The sequence below is a fragment of the Schistocerca nitens genome, chromosome 12 (genome assembly GCF_023898315.1).
Source record: "Schistocerca nitens isolate TAMUIC-IGC-003100 chromosome 12, iqSchNite1.1, whole genome shotgun sequence".
Lineage (NCBI taxonomy): Eukaryota > Metazoa > Arthropoda > Insecta > Orthoptera > Acrididae > Schistocerca > Schistocerca nitens.
This window is the reverse complement of record NC_064625.1, coordinates 128960529-128977252: the sequence shown is the minus strand read 5'-3', so window position 1 is coordinate 128977252 and position 16724 is coordinate 128960529. Positions and strand designations below refer to the sequence as shown.

At 39.2% G+C, this 16724-nt stretch overlaps 1 protein-coding gene across 7 annotated transcripts in view; it reads right to left on the bottom strand.

Annotated features, from left to right (window-relative positions):
- Positions 1-16724, bottom strand: part of LOC126215270 (lysine-specific demethylase 4C-like) — a 384640-nt gene that overhangs the window by 308810 nt on the left and 59106 nt on the right. For all 7 annotated transcript variants that reach the window (XM_049941954.1, XM_049941953.1, XM_049941957.1 and 4 more), the window contains exons 10-12: positions 12866-13052; positions 6553-6962; positions 2776-2990 (exon numbers count right to left, since the gene is read on the bottom strand). In XM_049941954.1, coding sequence (XP_049797911.1) covers positions 2776-2990; positions 6553-6962; positions 12866-13052 — 812 coding nt within the window. The remainder of the gene's footprint in view (positions 1-2775; positions 2991-6552; positions 6963-12865; positions 13053-16724) is intronic.

Genomic DNA, 16724 nt, shown 5'->3' with positions numbered 1-16724 from the left:
TACAGAACTAACCTGAAATTCCATTTTGGCAGTTTCTACTGTACCTTAATTAATGTTAGAAATAAAATCCCAAGTGAAATCAAGATGTAATTAATGACTATGATAGACATTGTTGTTTTAACTTCATAATCAAATTTCCACACAAAAGTCAAAAGAACAATATCTAGAAATGTGTTCGGAATGAGTCATCATTTATTGTGTTTAATACTGTACTAACAGTTTGTTGTAAATCGTTAACTTTTCATTATAAATCAATAAATTTGATTGTTTTTGGCAATAGAATAAAGAACATACATAGTTAAGATAGGGTATATATACTGAGCAGTTCAAAGCACTTTAAGTCAGTTGCAGTTTGGCCAATGCAATGATGCAAAGTCTGTAACAGTTGTTGCTTTGGTAGAAGATAGTTCATGTGTGAGAACATCTTTGAAAATGCTTACGGTAAATACATCTGCTGTTAAAAAGGTTTCATCAGTGTGTTGGAAAATATTATTTTAACATCAAAGTTTTCATCATGTGTGAAATCTAGGTAAATCTGCAATACACATCCCCTTAACAGACTTTATTGGTGGAGGAGATTCAACAGTTCAAAGCTAAGTATTCCACTGCAAAAATTATATCACTCTCATAATACAACAAATCTCTCATAATGAGAAGTATTTTACCCAGAAGTGCAGTTGGAGTACCATTAGAAGGTCTAATCCAAATCACAAGTTAATGGTTATGGTACAGAACTAGACAAATATATCTTTCTGTGAGCTTTCTTGTGGTTTAGCTGGGTCTGAACATCTTCCAGATTATACGCCACTTCCCTTTCATTTCAAGAAAAGATAAATTTCCTCACAAATTGCAAATAAAACCTGAAGAAATCTTCCTCAACTAAGCTATCTAATTGTATGTTACAAGGTATGTCGCCATACCCTCTTCCGTACCTTTCAGGAACCCTTTGAGCTAGTGATTTTCACCATAAAATTTACATACTTCTCCACAATTTTCATTTGACGACCAATTCCCTCTGTTTCACCACACAATGCCTAACTACGAATTAAACAATCAATCTGAACCTCTTTGCCAAATTTACTGTCGAGTCTATTTTTTAAAACGAGACACAAAACCTCGGCAACACCCAACCACTTCTGGTACTCCAGTTGTGGGTACAGAATGGAGAGTCTTCCACAACTGTTTAACAAACATGGTTGTGGTGTAATCAAGCATTAATACATGTAAGAGTTCCTTAGTACTTGCAGTCCCATATTGGCAGTGCACAGAAATATTGGAGGCGAAGAAGAGTCAAACAGGTATGTGCTTTTTCCAAGTGTAAGTGAAAGAGCAAAAACAATTAGGTCTTATTTCATGAGCTGTGACCCTAAATCCACTGCAATATCCAAGATTCAACACGACCATGTTTGCTTCAAAAGGTGAATTACTTCAACTATCTGCAACTCCCTTGAAAATTAACAATCTGTAACAGCCACCGTACAAAACTTTAGAGCAGGTTCCACAGAAAACAGCAAGGCACCCCTTGCTATAACGTAAGTGACTTTGTAGCTTGCTCAAATGCTACTTTTCCATTGTTTTCTTCTCTGTGGTTCACATGTGAATTATAAATGTTACAGTATGTTCATTACTGCAATATATTTTTGATATTTACACCTCGTTGTTTTTTAACATAGGCAGTACAGCTCTCAAAGCACTTTATTGTCTACTTGGTCATAATGCAATTTGTGAAGACATCTATAATGATGTTGCACGATTTACTTCTCAATAGAATTGAACATGATGGGGATAAATCCTCATTAGTTAACAGGAAAGTCCCCTCCCATAACAGACACAGGACTTTTATACTAAGCAACATAATTGTATTATTCTACGATACTGAAATATGTAATTGGCAAACAAGAGAGATAACCAATTATGTTATTGAGACCATGTTGACATGACTAAACACTGAAGCTCATTGCAATTTCTTGAGAGCTTTATTTTATGGCCAAATCTTTCTCTTTTTTTTTTCAAATTAGTTAATACTTACCTCAAATTCATTACTATTTATTTGTCAAATTGGACGCATTCTTTGTGAAATTCAGTGTTTGCCTTATTTTTTCCAAATTTAGTGCTTTTTTTACCTCCAAATTCAATGTCCCCCTTCTTAGTTGGGTGTTATTTGCCAAATTTGATGTAAGTTTTTTGCCGAGTTCAACATTACTTTTTCCCCCAGATTCAATTTTCCTTTTCATGACATTCGGCGTATCCCAAACTCAATACTGTTTTTCTCGAATTAATGTTATTTTTGCACAATTCCATATTATTTTTGCAAATTGAGGTTCTATTTTCATCAAAGATTGTCATGCAGGAAATGAAAGTTATATATGAAACTAAGCCTTCAGAAGATAAGAAGTCAAATTGCTGTTTTATCATTCAATAACCATCAGTTAGAAACGTTAGTAAACTACAGTCCTGAGGTAAATATCATTTCTATATGGTAAAAGTTAAAAATATCACGATATCTCATAAAAATTGCCAATTCCATTTTATTTCACTAAAAATTGCATATTTTGTGTTATTGTTGTCACAAAATTTTCCCATCCCTGTTCATGAGTTGTATGGAACATTTTAAATACGTGTAAATGAAGTGTTAAACAACTGGAATGCCTGCTTCTACATTATACACAAAAACTTGCTGTGTTCAAAGTTGAAAGCCATGCAGTAAAAATCAACAAGCACTCGGGCCACAAGTATTAAAATACATACAGAGTTTTCAGATTTTGGAGAGCAGACCTTTGATGGTTTGATGTCCTTCACCGGTGAAGACCCTGTCGTGACATCGACAGTGGCTCCGACACTTGGAACTTGGCTATCCAGGATGGGGCATTCCACGTCTAATCCACTTGCAGAGGGCACGTGCTCAGTCGTCAACACCGGTGATGTATTCTTCGACTGCAGATTCAGAAGTCCATGTACAGCATTCATGTCCTCAGCTGTAAAATCTGCATCTGCAAAATAAAATGAATTGGGCCTTCCTTTTTTTGTTTAATTTAATGTAATACTGGAAGTGATGTTTGGAGATCCAATGACATTGTAAGAATAATGAAAATTTCATAGAATACAATGTCCTTATTTACGGACTTTCAAATGCTTTTGACAGAGTATACAGAGATACAATACTGTCAAAACTTTCAAATGATGCTGTCAATGGAAAGCTTATGACATTACTACAGCTATATTTAACAAACCGGCAACATCACCTTCAAATCTTGTGCAACAATGGGATTTCATAGAACTGAAAAGGTCCAAAATAAAAATCATAAAATCTAGTGTGTCACAGGAGTCATTTTGGGACAATTTTCTTTTATAAGATATGTAAGTGACCTTTGATGTACTGAAGATCACAAATCTTTTCTCACCGTGTATACCAACAGTACATCACATCTTTGCGAGGCAAAAAATCCCGGTAATATTCGTAAGGAAGTGTAAATATTTATAGAGACTGCAGAATGCCATTTTGAAAGTGAAAATTTAATGGTTAACCTCTCAGAAACCAAAGTAATGCACTTTCAGCTTGGAGGATCAAATGAACACCATGCAAGGTGGACAACACAAGCTCTATTCGCAATACATAATAAACTGATATGGAAACATCAAGTTGATAGTGTTGCAATATTCAAGATAATACAGAGGGGTCCAGAAAAAATGTACACTGATGTCCAAAATTAAAGCAACAACTCGCTATTTCCCTGTGTTGTGTCTAATTCATGGCATAATCACACAAAATGCCAACAGCCGTCCATACAATCGTGTTCTGCACGAAAGATGGCATTCCGGTCAATGGAAAACCACATCAATGATAACATCAGAGCACCTATCAAAAGGGATAGCACTCCCGGGTAGTCACACACCCACAATCGCTGCGTATACATCACAGATGGTGCAGTATGGCACAAAGAAGGCACCTACCAGACTTTCCGTAGTGCAGGGTCATAAGGAGAATTAAAGCAGGACAGTCGCTAACAGATGTGGCCCGAAGGCTTAAGGTGAACTGTTCTGTTGTTTCTCGGATTTGGTAACAATTTCTAGAGACTGAAACAATATCCTGAAGACCAGCCCAGGTCCAACCATGAGCAATGTCAGAAAGAGAGGAGTGTTATTTGGCCATAAGGGCACGACAGTACCACTGTGGAACTGCATGGTGACTGGCATCCAACCTCCCAGCATCCACTAGACTTCTTGTATCGAGACAAACGGTGTGCAGGAGGCTTGGGCAGAGAAGCCTTTATTATCAGAAAACTGCTGTATATCAACCTCTGATGTGTCTTCACAGAAGGGGACTTCTAGAGTGGAGTCACCCACATACCACCTGGACAGTCTAACTGTGGACCAATGTTCTTTTCCTAGATGAGTCCCGATTTCATCCGGAGAGAGTGATCCTCAATGGATTCATATTTGAAGGAAGACAATTTGGGACCCAAACATTGTGGAAAGAGATTGGTATCGAGGAGGATCATTAATGGTGTGAGCAGAGATTATGTTCATCATTTGAACACCTCATCGTGAAACTGTACAGGTGAATCAGCAATGATTAACTTGTCAGGTATTGTGACGAGATCTTAGTACCTCATCCTAAGAAATTTTGGTCTTATGTCAAAGCGGTAGGTGGATCAAAACAAAATGTCCAGACACTCTGTGACCAATATGGTACTGAAACAGAGGATGACAGACTAAAGGCCGAAATACTAAATGTCTTTTTCCAAAGCCGTTTCACAGAGGAAGACTGCACTGTAGTTCCTTCTCTAGATTGTCGCACAGATGACAAAATGGTAGATATCGAAACAGATGACAGAGGGATAAAGAAACAATTAAAATCGCTCAAAAGAGGAAAGGCGCTGGGCCTGATGGGATACCAGTTCGATTATACACAGAGTACGTGAAGGAACTTGCCCCCCTTCTTGCTGCGGTGTACCGTAGGTCTCTAGAAAAGCATAGCGTTCCAAAGGATTGGAAAAGGGCACAGGTCATCCCCGTTTTCAAGAAGGGACGTCGAACAGATGTGCAGAACTATAGACCTATATCTCTAACATCGATCAGTTGTAGAATTTTGGAACACATATTACGTTCGAGTATAATGACTTTTCTGGAGACTAGAAATCTACTCTGTAGGAATCAGCATGGGTTTCGAAAAAGACGGTCTTGTGAAACCCAGCTCGCGCTATTCGTCCACGAGACTCAGACAGCCATAGACACAGGTTCACAGGTAGACGCCATGTTTCTTGACTTCCGCAAGGCGTTCGATACAGTTCCCCACAGTCGTTTAATGTACAAAGTAAGAGCATATGGACTATCAGACCAATAGTGTGATTGGATTGAAGAGTTCCTAGATAACAGAACGCAGCATGTCATTCTCAATGGAGAGAAGTCTTCCGAAGTAAGAGTGATTTCAGGTGTGCCGCAGGGGAGTGTCATAGGACCGTTGCTATTCACAATATTCATAAATGACCTTGTGGATGACAGATGATGCTCTGCTGTATCGAGAGGTTGTAACAATGGAAAATTGTACTGAAATGCAGGAGGATCTGCAGCGAATTGACGCATAGTGCAGGGAATGGCAATTGAATCTCAATGTAGACAAGGGTAATGTGCTGCGAATACATAGAAAGATAGTTCCCTTATCATTTAGCTACAAAATAGCAGGTCAGCAACTGGAGGCAGTTAATTCCATAAATTATCTGGGAGTACGCATTAGAAGTGATTTAAAATGGAATGATCATATAAAGTTGATCGTCGGTAAAGCAGATGCCAGACAGATTCATTGGAAGAATCCTAAGGAAATGCAATCCGAAAACAAAGGAAGTAGGTTACAGTATGCTTGTTCGCCCACTGCTTGAATACTGCTCAGCAGTGTGGGATCCGTACCAGATAGGGTTGATAGAAGAGATAGAGAAGATCCAACAGAGAGCAGCGCGCTTCGTTACAGTATCATTTAGTAATCGCGAAAGTGTTACGGATATGATAAACTCCAGTGCAATACTCTGCAGGAGAGACGCTCAGTAGCTCGGTACGGGCTTTTGTTAAAGTATCGAGAACATACCTTCACCGAAGAGTCAAGCAGTATATTGCTCCCTCCTATGTATATCTCACGAAGAGGCCATGATGATAAAATCAGAGAGATTAGAGCCCACACAGAAGCATACCGACAATCCTTCTTTCCACGAACAATACGAGACTGGAATAGAAGGGAGAACCAATAGAGGTACTCAGGGTACCCTCCGCCACACACCGTCAGGTGGCTTGCAGAGTATGGATGTAGATGTAGATGTGCCGCTGTTGTGAGGTGGTGTGGGTTCAGACTTCGTATTTATGGACGATAACACTTGACCTCATAGAGAACGGGTGATTGATGTTTTCTTAGAAATGGAGTGGTGTGGCCTGCTTTGTCTCCCAATTTGAGTCCCATACAGCATGTCTGGGATCCGCTAGGGAGACCAACCATTGGCAATTTCAGCTGACATGAGGTAAGTTCTGATAATGGAGTACGACTTACAGGAATATTTGAAAGCTTACCTTCACTCTTAATGCTCTTGTTATGACAGACACTACTGGCAGACTCGCCAGCCGGCTGCGTCGTGCTGCGCTGTGGCTGCCGGAGTGCTTCCACGATTCGCGTCAGAGAAGGCCCGCTGCCACCGGCCGCGGACAACCTCTTCTCTGCGGCCTCCTCGTAGTGGCGGTCTATCAGCTCCAAGTACTCGTCGATGCAGCGCTTCTCCGTCACCGTGACAGGGTGGCGCTTCAACTTGGGTGGCCGGCTCTTCGATTCGAGCTCTGCAGCTGCCACGCCCTCCCCTTCCTCGGCGGCCAGGTACTGCAGCAGTGCATCCGGGATGCCCGCCTCCTCCAGCTCCTCCGGGCTGAAGTCCAACTTTAACTTGTCGCGGTGGCGGTGATGGTGACGGTGATGGTGATGGTGGTGCCTGCGGAAAGAAAATGGGGAAGTGATACGTAGACACCATCGAGTCTGAAGGCTGCTGTCTCATAAATTACTACAGAGATCAAAGAATTTTTCAAAAAAAGATGTCTTTCACTAAAAATAATATGCAAATTATAAGTATCATTTTGGAGTAAAAGTAAACAAGTCACGAAATACTAACGGCTTTGAGTGTTTGACAAGCACATTAACGAGACTGAAAACTTTGTCGGAGAGCCAGTAAAATTTTCAGGATTGCCTCTGCTATTCAGTTAGTTGTTACCTTTACTCCAAAAGTATTTACATTCCACCAAAACTTTTTCATAGCCAAATTATCTCCTTCCTGGTGGCCTTGTCACATATTTTTTTGGGGGTCAGAATGTTAATTTGGATTTGTCAATGTCAATGGTAGAGTATAGGTGGATGGCCTCCTGTTGCCACCTTTTCCCCACTTGTATGGCAATTGTGTACTCCATCTCGTTTGTGTCTAATGTTAGAACACACAAAAGTGTAAAAACACATTCAAAATATTTGCAAATTGTGTAGCTGAGGCCATCCTGGTATTCAGCCAGTCAGATGTGGGAAACCACCAAAAAACCTGGCCCTAGTCGTTAATATTATGGATGGATTCAATCTGGGGCCACTGGAGTTCTTCTCAATTCCAAAAGTGGTGTGCTAACACACACAGCTAACAGGGTGGTTGAAATTACAAAATTATAAGCGTAACAATTTTCAAACACCCAGTTCCACCAATTCTGACCTACTGACCAGAATGCTATGCACAAGTGAACAATTACATTCAACATCAACTCTGACACAGCCTATGATCTATGTTTATTCTTTGTTTTCCAGGTATATTATTTATTCTGTTGTTTGTTCGCTCTGTCACTCGAATGTCATTTTGTGTTACGGGTTATTCCTATAGTAATAAAAAGAGTTTTGCTAATACTCTGCAAAGCAAAAGCATACCTCACGATCCCACACACACGATAGCCAGACTGCTCTTTATTGTTAGGGAACACAGCAGCAGTTGTAGGCAATATGAGCTCGATTATCTAGCTGCGGAAATAAGTAATATGGCTTCCTCCATATCACTGTCAGTATAATCCCAATGAACTGACAAATGCTCAAATAAAGCCAGAGATAGCAGAAAAGAATTCTAATTTAAAATTAGAGACATGAGAAAATTACTGGAACACACCATTAAACACGTGACAATAGAAGACTGGCAGAAATATATTGTTTGTCTCCCTAACCTAACCTAACCTAACCTAACCTAACCTAACTATAAGAAGAGACTTCACGAAGGATGGAATTCGATAATACGAACACATTCCGAATGTTGTAATAAATCTACTTGAAGATAGTGAAGAGAGTTCCAGTGATAATGACGACGAGGTAGTGAAGATGATGTCCGCCCACTATAATTTCTGTTCGGTGGGTTAAATTTAAACTTTTCATTCTCTTTCCTCTTATTAATATAATTATTTAAGCGTAATAATCTCTAGAGTCATGTATAAACATACTGCAATGTGCAAAACAAAGTTCATTAAGGCATAATAAATTAATTCTAAAACATGACAATGCTGATTATTGTCAGTACCTCGTTTGAGTGGCCATAGCTTGCAAGGAGGAGGAGGAACGTGCAGAATGGCAACAAAGCAATGTGATCTCAAGCATCCTGGCCACAGTGAGGAAAAAAAAAATCCAAATCATTCACTTTCCAGTCATCCACTGTCTAGTGGCATCACTCTCCACTTCAGGAGTCACTTAGCTCTCTTTTTTTAAGCCCTACAAGCAATCATTGTGCAACCTGGATTTCTGGTAGCACTTTGGAACTCACAAGTTATTCCCTCAACTAAAATTATGTGATTTTTCACAAACATCCTCTGCAACGCTCGACAGTCCCTGTCTGTCAGTATACGAGGTGTGGCTGGTGTCAGTTTATCTGTGTTTCTTATTTCACATTTCCACTTCCCAGTCACAACACCACTAGTCATCTGAGATACCTCTAAAACAGCTGTAATGTCCATGATGGAATTGTTACTCAGGTGACATCCAATGCCTAGTCCACCTTTGGAGTCACTGGGCTTTTCTGAGCAACACGCTGTGCTGTTACTGCTTTTCTACTAAGCAACAGAATACTCCTCATCTCCTGTTTTATCGGTAGATCCACTTCTCGTGACAGCTTGTGATCTACAGTGAAACTCTGCTTTTAAATTATTCAAGGGACTTCAAAAATAAAAAATGGTGTAAAACGCAGGAAAATGTGAAATGTGGGAAATAATGTTTTAAGGTGTGAAAGTTACATGTAGGATACCCCTTTGCACTTTATGTATGACATATGTACATAACAGGCATCAGAATACTTGTCAGGGAACTTTTTATTATCTAATAAAGGTTTATTATCTAATAAAAACCGCTGATGTAACAGGAATTGACGACTGTCTGGGAAGTGGAAATGTTTGACTTAATTTCAACAGTCATAATTCATGTTTTTGGAAAGCCTCCAGCTGTCATTCATTATTTAAATAATGAAATACTGCACTAGTTACGTGTGTTTTCATTCTTAGCACGACATATTTAGGGATTTTTTTCTCACTGTCAAATGCAAATATGTAAATAAGTATTTTGAATGGTGTTTGAATATGTGTTATTCTGCGTCTCTTGCACTGTACGAGTACAAGCTATCAGGCACCATGCCTCATCAGTGTGTGTGTGTGTGTGTGTGTGTGTGTGTGTGTGTGTGTAGAAAAACACACACACACACACACACACACACACGTACGTACGTACGTTTATTTGTGCAACATCACAAAAAATACATACGTAAATACTGCAGTTGGCAACAAGAATAAATTCTCAAAACACGTTTTGCTCAGCACGAATACAATGCGTAACTGGCGTTGTGTTTACACTAAAAACATTTGAGCAACACGAAGTGAATGATGGTGTCAACTAGTGCTCCATGTGGCCAAATGCCGAAACACACTAAACACGGTTCGACAAAGGTGTCGATGACAATCACGAAACTGCATTTGTGCAGTAGAGACAGTTTGGAAATGGTTGTGATTGGTAACGATATCTTCATTCGAACGAACCTAGTTACTCCCATCAGCCACCATGCCAAATAGAGCTTGGCAGTGGCGGGAGGTATGGCACAAATTGTTACTACTATTGCTCTTTTACCCATTCAAATCTACTTAATAGAGTGCCCTGGTGTTAAGCCACTTAATATTTGAAAACATTACTGGATGGCCAACATTATGCCAGCACAAACATTTTTTCGTAATGGGTAAATCGCGGGAAAATTATAAATATGTTAATGCAAAATTAGTTTCAGATTAACATTGTGGACATAGGAAATTTGACGGGACCGATAAAAAATTTCTTAAACGTCGGGAAAATTTTAATTCCGGGAACGTAGAAGTGGGTTTATACTGTATTATGTATTACACAGTGGTGTCTGGATACTTTCCATCAGCTACTGTACGAGTTCAGTCTAAGCATTTGTCAAGTGACGACGACGAAAAACCATGAGATCAGGCAGACTTTACAACTAAAGACACGACAATTTATTTTTCTCGAACAGCAGTGACACGGCCAGTTGGCCACAAAGTGACAGTGTACATAGTCCAGTACGGTTTGAAATTCTCAACCGATACACAGCATCATCGATACTTAAGACTTACTGTCCGGATGGGCTATGCTACACAAACATTCCAGAACAGCTACAAAGCAAAAACAGTGCAGCAGTGAATACAGGATAAAGGGGTGTTTTAATCCAACCACGATAACCAGTACACCAGAATCTTATCATTCATAAATAAATATAATTACTTCTGCTCTCCTTAGCCTGCTTGTGTGGTGTAATGGACAGCGCAATAGCTTGCATGTCGGGGAGGCGAGCTACACCTGGATCAAATCCACACAATGGATTAACGACTGAGCCCGTGTACTGACTGGTCTGAGCCTGGTTAAGTGCTGAGTTGGTCTCCAACTCTACCTCAGAGGATACAAGACACAAAGCAGTTAAAATACAGTAACACATAGGACAAAGTTTGCACGATTCACCTATGGCACACACCACTTTCCTGCCTTAGGTTACCTCTACTCCAGTTGGTTCGAGAAAGACATCTGGCCACAAATTTCAATAACAAAGTCTGCCACATACTCAAACAGCTGAAAGGTAACATATAGGATTAAGCTCTGGAAAGAAAGAAGAAGGGAATGTACTGGTGGTTGTGCTCACAACCTCTACTCTATTTTGTGGAAGGAAGTCCTGAGAATTGCAGATGTGTGTGTCTTGTTTGTCTACAACTTAACTTCTTATGTTCCACAAACTGTATGCAAGCATAAGCATTCACTGCAACGTTTGCATAGCGTCACTTGGGCTCGTTCTTAGCATCAAGAAAACTCCCTCTCCATATTCTTCCTGTTTCACAGAAATTTATAAGCGCTCATCCTTACTACAGGCGAGTTCCTCTCATACAATGGACTGAGAGACCTGTCATTCCTTCTCATAATCTTCCCCAACCAACTCTCTCTCCTCACCAAAAAAGGAACTATTAGGCCCAAAAGCTACATAATGTGTCACTTTTACTTCTATATGTGTCTATCACCAGTACATCACATTTCATCTCTTGAAGGTTAAGTTCAGGCCAGCAATTCCATCTCATCATTTATTAGCATTCTCTCACTTGAATTTTCCTTTGACACACTTAATTATCACTTACACTGTTCAGTCTTCTGTATGAATAAAACTTTTTTTCCCCCCTCCTTCAACACAAGTGTATCTCCAGTCCTCCAACAAACCAATTTCATCTCTGTATCTGGTTTGTCTGTTTCTTTTTCTGTTTCTGAGGTACACAAGTGAACTGTGTTAGTGGTGACCAGCAAATCACCAACCCTTTAATTAAACATAAAAAATAAAAACACCTGGGCTTCCACGTATAAAACAATTTCAAATTTCTGATTACTTAACCACTGAGTTAATGAGCTATGTATTTGACATTAAGTGTGTAAGAGAGAAAAAAATTGAAATCATGTTTAAAGCGTGTTTGCAAGTACTATCATTATCAAATACTGGACGAGTGTAGTCTGGGTAATTTGCGCTCTGTTTTGAGCAAAAGCTAGTTAATAATGCCACACCTCCAGACTTGTGTGTCATACAATGATACAATTTTGCAGTTGTATTCAGTGGTTTACGTGGAGAGTGTCCACAAAATTAGCAGTGAATAGAATTTGTAACAAAGAAGTAATAAGTTGATGTCAAGCCTGAAACAGAAGTTTTAATGCATGAACAATGAAAATGCAGTAAGAAATAAACTTTTTTCCCTTCAACCATTTTGTGGGGATTGTCAGTGAGAAAAGTTTTATAAAGGTCTGAAATTATGTGTTAGGTTTGCTCGAAGTCACTAAGGGCGCTCATTCCCACATACTGGATGAATATACTCTGGGTAATTTGCGCATTATGAGCTATGCTGCCTGAAGACGTGCCCAGTTTGCAACTTTAACATGTGGCTTATTGTGTAAAACAAATGTAAAATTATACCTCTTAATGAGTTGGTTATGACAGCATTTTACACTTTTAAATGTGGTAAATAAGAATATGAAACACTGAAAATAAGAATTTAGTAATACAGATTAGCATATGCAAGTTTCTACATAACAGGTCGCACAAAAAACCAGTTAAAATTACTTGCAAATTTCCTGTGTCTGCAATCCATAGAAGTTTTAGGAATATTTTATAATAGATTAAATAAAGCCATTTTCATTTTTTCTTTATCAGAATCTATTTGCAAATGTAATGGGGACATCATTTGACAGTACTTTAACAAGAAAAGTGTTCCACTAAGTACCTTATGACTGCCAAGAAGATACAAAATTAAATACCAAAAGGATACCTACCTCTTATGTTTGCATTTCTTCGTCCTCGCACCTTCTTGTTGCGACTGAAGTTCGTGCTGACTGTCTTCGCAGCTTTCGTCTTCCTCCAAACTGCTCAGCCTCTTTGTCGGGCTGCAGTGTTCACTGTTTCGCCTCCGTTTGCGTTTCTTGCGGAGCTCTTCCTCATATAAGAGTGTCTCTGTTATATCTGAAAAGTCAGTTAGTTTTAATGACTGGAATTATTTTCGCAGTAGCGGAAGCTGAGAAACAGTAGGGCAAATTTGCATTACTTCTGTTGCATCAATTCTATTATCTGATTACATGCAACCCAACGAGGCAGATAATAATGTAGTAATGTAAACATGTACGACTTAGTTTAAGTTAGACATTTTGAGCCAACAAAATCCATGTTGATGTGTGACAATGGAACATCTTGGGTGGAAAGAGCAAAGACAACAACCCAACATGCAGCCAAGACATCCAGCAGCCAACTGGCAGAGAAACCTCATTGACAACAAACAAGTTCTCCATCAGAACTAACTGAAGAACAAAATTGCCTGAAAGCTTGTCAGTATTTTAAGCCCAATTTGTGTGCCAATCGACCACTTGACTCCTGGCTATAGGATGCTGTATAACCGTTACTCCTCCTATTATTTAAAATCTGCATTAATACAATGGTAAGATGAAGAGTGAGCTGCGGAAGGCAAGGTGCTGAAAATACAATTAAAAAATAACGCAACTCCCCATCTGTCCAATCACCACTGCAAAAAGTTACTTAATACATAATTAGAGCTCTGGGTGTGAACAATGAAGTAATTTGAAGATTTACTGCACCTTCATACTTCTCAAGAACTAATCTGTGAGAATCTCAATTCTATGGATTCTTCTGTTGTCACTCGGTACAAAATATTTCTTTGTCAATAGTTTTAGTTTACAGTGTTATCGACTGGCAATAACCTGCAAAACAATTTAAAGATAAATACATAGTTTAGAAAATTCACAGCTTGTATCTCCACTGAAAAAAAGTGGACGGAGAAACTTCCAGTGAAACTGTGGAACTTTCTGACTTATACTTCAATTTGCTGTTATTCATTTTCTTAATTTTTAATGTAGAACTTATTAAAAAGACTTATTAAAGCAGTGAGACCTTTTCTAGATAGTTGGCTCGAGCATACGATAATACCAAACATAAAATGCAATTAGCACTCATGCGAAGGAGATAAAGCTTGATGCTAGAAAATGACTATTTCAAAAACTTCAGTACTACTGTGGACTAAAGCACCAAAAACGTTTGTAGTTAATGTCTAAGATACAATGAAACCTCTCTTTAATGCTTTTCCGAGGACCTTACATTTTTCTGGATTCACACAGTTTTTTTAAAGGGTGGGAAACTGCTTGCATCCAACACCAAACCTCGAAATTTTCTACACATATGCTAAAAATGATTTTTTAAGAAAAATATGCAAAATACAGGATAGCATTTGGCAACAGGTGGAGCTGACATAATAAATCAGATGGTGAATACAATGACAGAAATGTGTCCTATGAACACCATTATAAAGTTAAATGTATATAGATACACAGCAGCACACTGAAATATAATTCTGTACAACATTATCAGCATCATTCAGTCAAATTTTAACTGTCCTGTGAGAAGCTATCCTAACGAACACCTCAAAAATTGTGGCATATTCCAGATAAAGCGATCAAGCTGTGTGACAATTATGATCGTAATTCAAAACTGTTGCTACTCATTTCACTTGCAGCTGTTTAAGCTGTGCTATTATTTCTCTATATAACCAGCACTTTGGAAATCAAAACATTTTATTTTCGGGGGGGGGGGGGGGGGGGGGGGGGGCGTGTATGCCATACACCACTTAACACCACTTTTCCCTCTCCGTTAACATTGTTACATTAAGAGTAAACGATGGGAAATATATATTTGCATTAACACAAAAGCGGACGAAAATTACCTCTGCGAGGCACTGATAGAAGATTTCATAAATAGCAGGAAAATATTAATTAGGGGAAGCAAAAGCAGGGTTGTACTGTACTGCCGATTGAATGGTCCATATTGAAAGGCCTGACAATTGAGTAAAGAAGAGCAGGGAAAGTTAGTTACTGTACCCTTGCTAAGGAAACAATAATGACATTTGTCTGAAATATTTAGAGAAACAGCAGAAAACTTACATCTGGATGTCCAGATGATAACCCGATCCTTACTTGCTCTGTATATGAGAAGTGTCAATTACTGTACCATTTTCCTCAGTAGGCTTCTAGGGAACAGTTTGTTTCCATTTTCCAAGTTAACTCAACAATACAAGGACTTTTCTTTAACCTCAAGTTTAATACTTCATGAAGCACTCCATTTGTCATAATCTGTTTATGTCAGTATGCCAGGAAGCTGATGACGCTCAACCGATCTATATTTTTCAGTTGATATTTACACTTCTATTACATTAACTTTGTGACTGGTGTTTCACTTTGTTGAGTGGTTGTAGACAGATACCAGTCAATTTTTGTTCTTTTCACTGTGTTGCTTAACTTGTAGGTGAATGCAGAGCACTGTTGAGTGTGACCGACTTCATGTAGGCAAAACTGTCTTCCATCACTTTATTCTGCTGAGCACAAAGCTATTTTATTCAAGGTAGACAGATTAAAGCTATTTTATTCAAGCTAGACAGGTTATTTTTGGAAGAATAGTAAAGAAGAGGATCACTGTAAAAGTCATGACAACTATTTTTTGTCTCAACAATGATAACAAATTAAACAGTTCTGAAATATGCAAATGGTAGGTAAACATTACATGTGTAAACATTACCTCTAGGAAGATGGATGAACGCACATACTGCCATAGGCATACAGCATGAGAAAACAGACAAAAATAAGTCTGTCATTGCAAACTTGTTTTAGTGTCATTTGCAACAGTACACAATAGTAAATTACAATCTACACATATTCTGTGACATCGGGGGTCTCCCCACAGAATCCAGTGGCACGACAACAGATGGTAGTCCTTTCCAGAAAAACCAAGAAAGAAGAGGGGAACTTATGGAAGAGGTAGGAAACTCTGCTCAACCATGCTGAATGGTTGCTTAGTGGGTAAGTGCATTCAAGTGTGGTAGAGCTGTAACAGCCAACATGCACCAATCCAAGCGGCCTGTCAGCATGCGTATGGACTGTGCTCATACCTGGATCACCCAATGCTTGGAGGATGACAAGATGGGAGCTGCAGGAATTACAGCACCATACTGGCAGACATTGAGAAGACAACATTCTACAAGATTTTACGCAACTAGTTACATGTGCATGAAGTTGCTGCAAAGTGAGTGCCTCATGCACTAAGCAAATTGGAAAACTCTACACGTTACAAAACTTATGTGCATTTAGCACATTACGAAGAGGAGGTAGACAATATGCTTCGCAGAACCATCACCACGGATGAATTTTGGGACTTTGACTACAAGCCAGAACTGAAACGCCAGTCTGTGGAATTGCGTCATTCATTCAGGTTCACCACAAAGACAGAAATTTTGCCACAATGCCTCTCCTGCCGAGTTAATGGTCATCACAGCCTATGACATTGGAGGAATGATTTTGTGCCATTGTATCCCACAAGGACAAACTTTTAATGCACTGTACTACTGCTGCACATTCCTGTAACAACACCAATGACATGCTATTCGGGAGGAATGACCCAAACGTCTACATGATTCATTAATCCTTCAGAAAAAAGTGAGAGCCCATACGGCAGTGTGCGTGTGCAGAGTCTGCTCACACGATGGGGATGAGAAGTACTGGAGCATCCACCACATTCGCCAGACTTATCACCTTGTGATTATGACCTCACACCAAATCTGGAAGAGCCATTGCGTGGAAA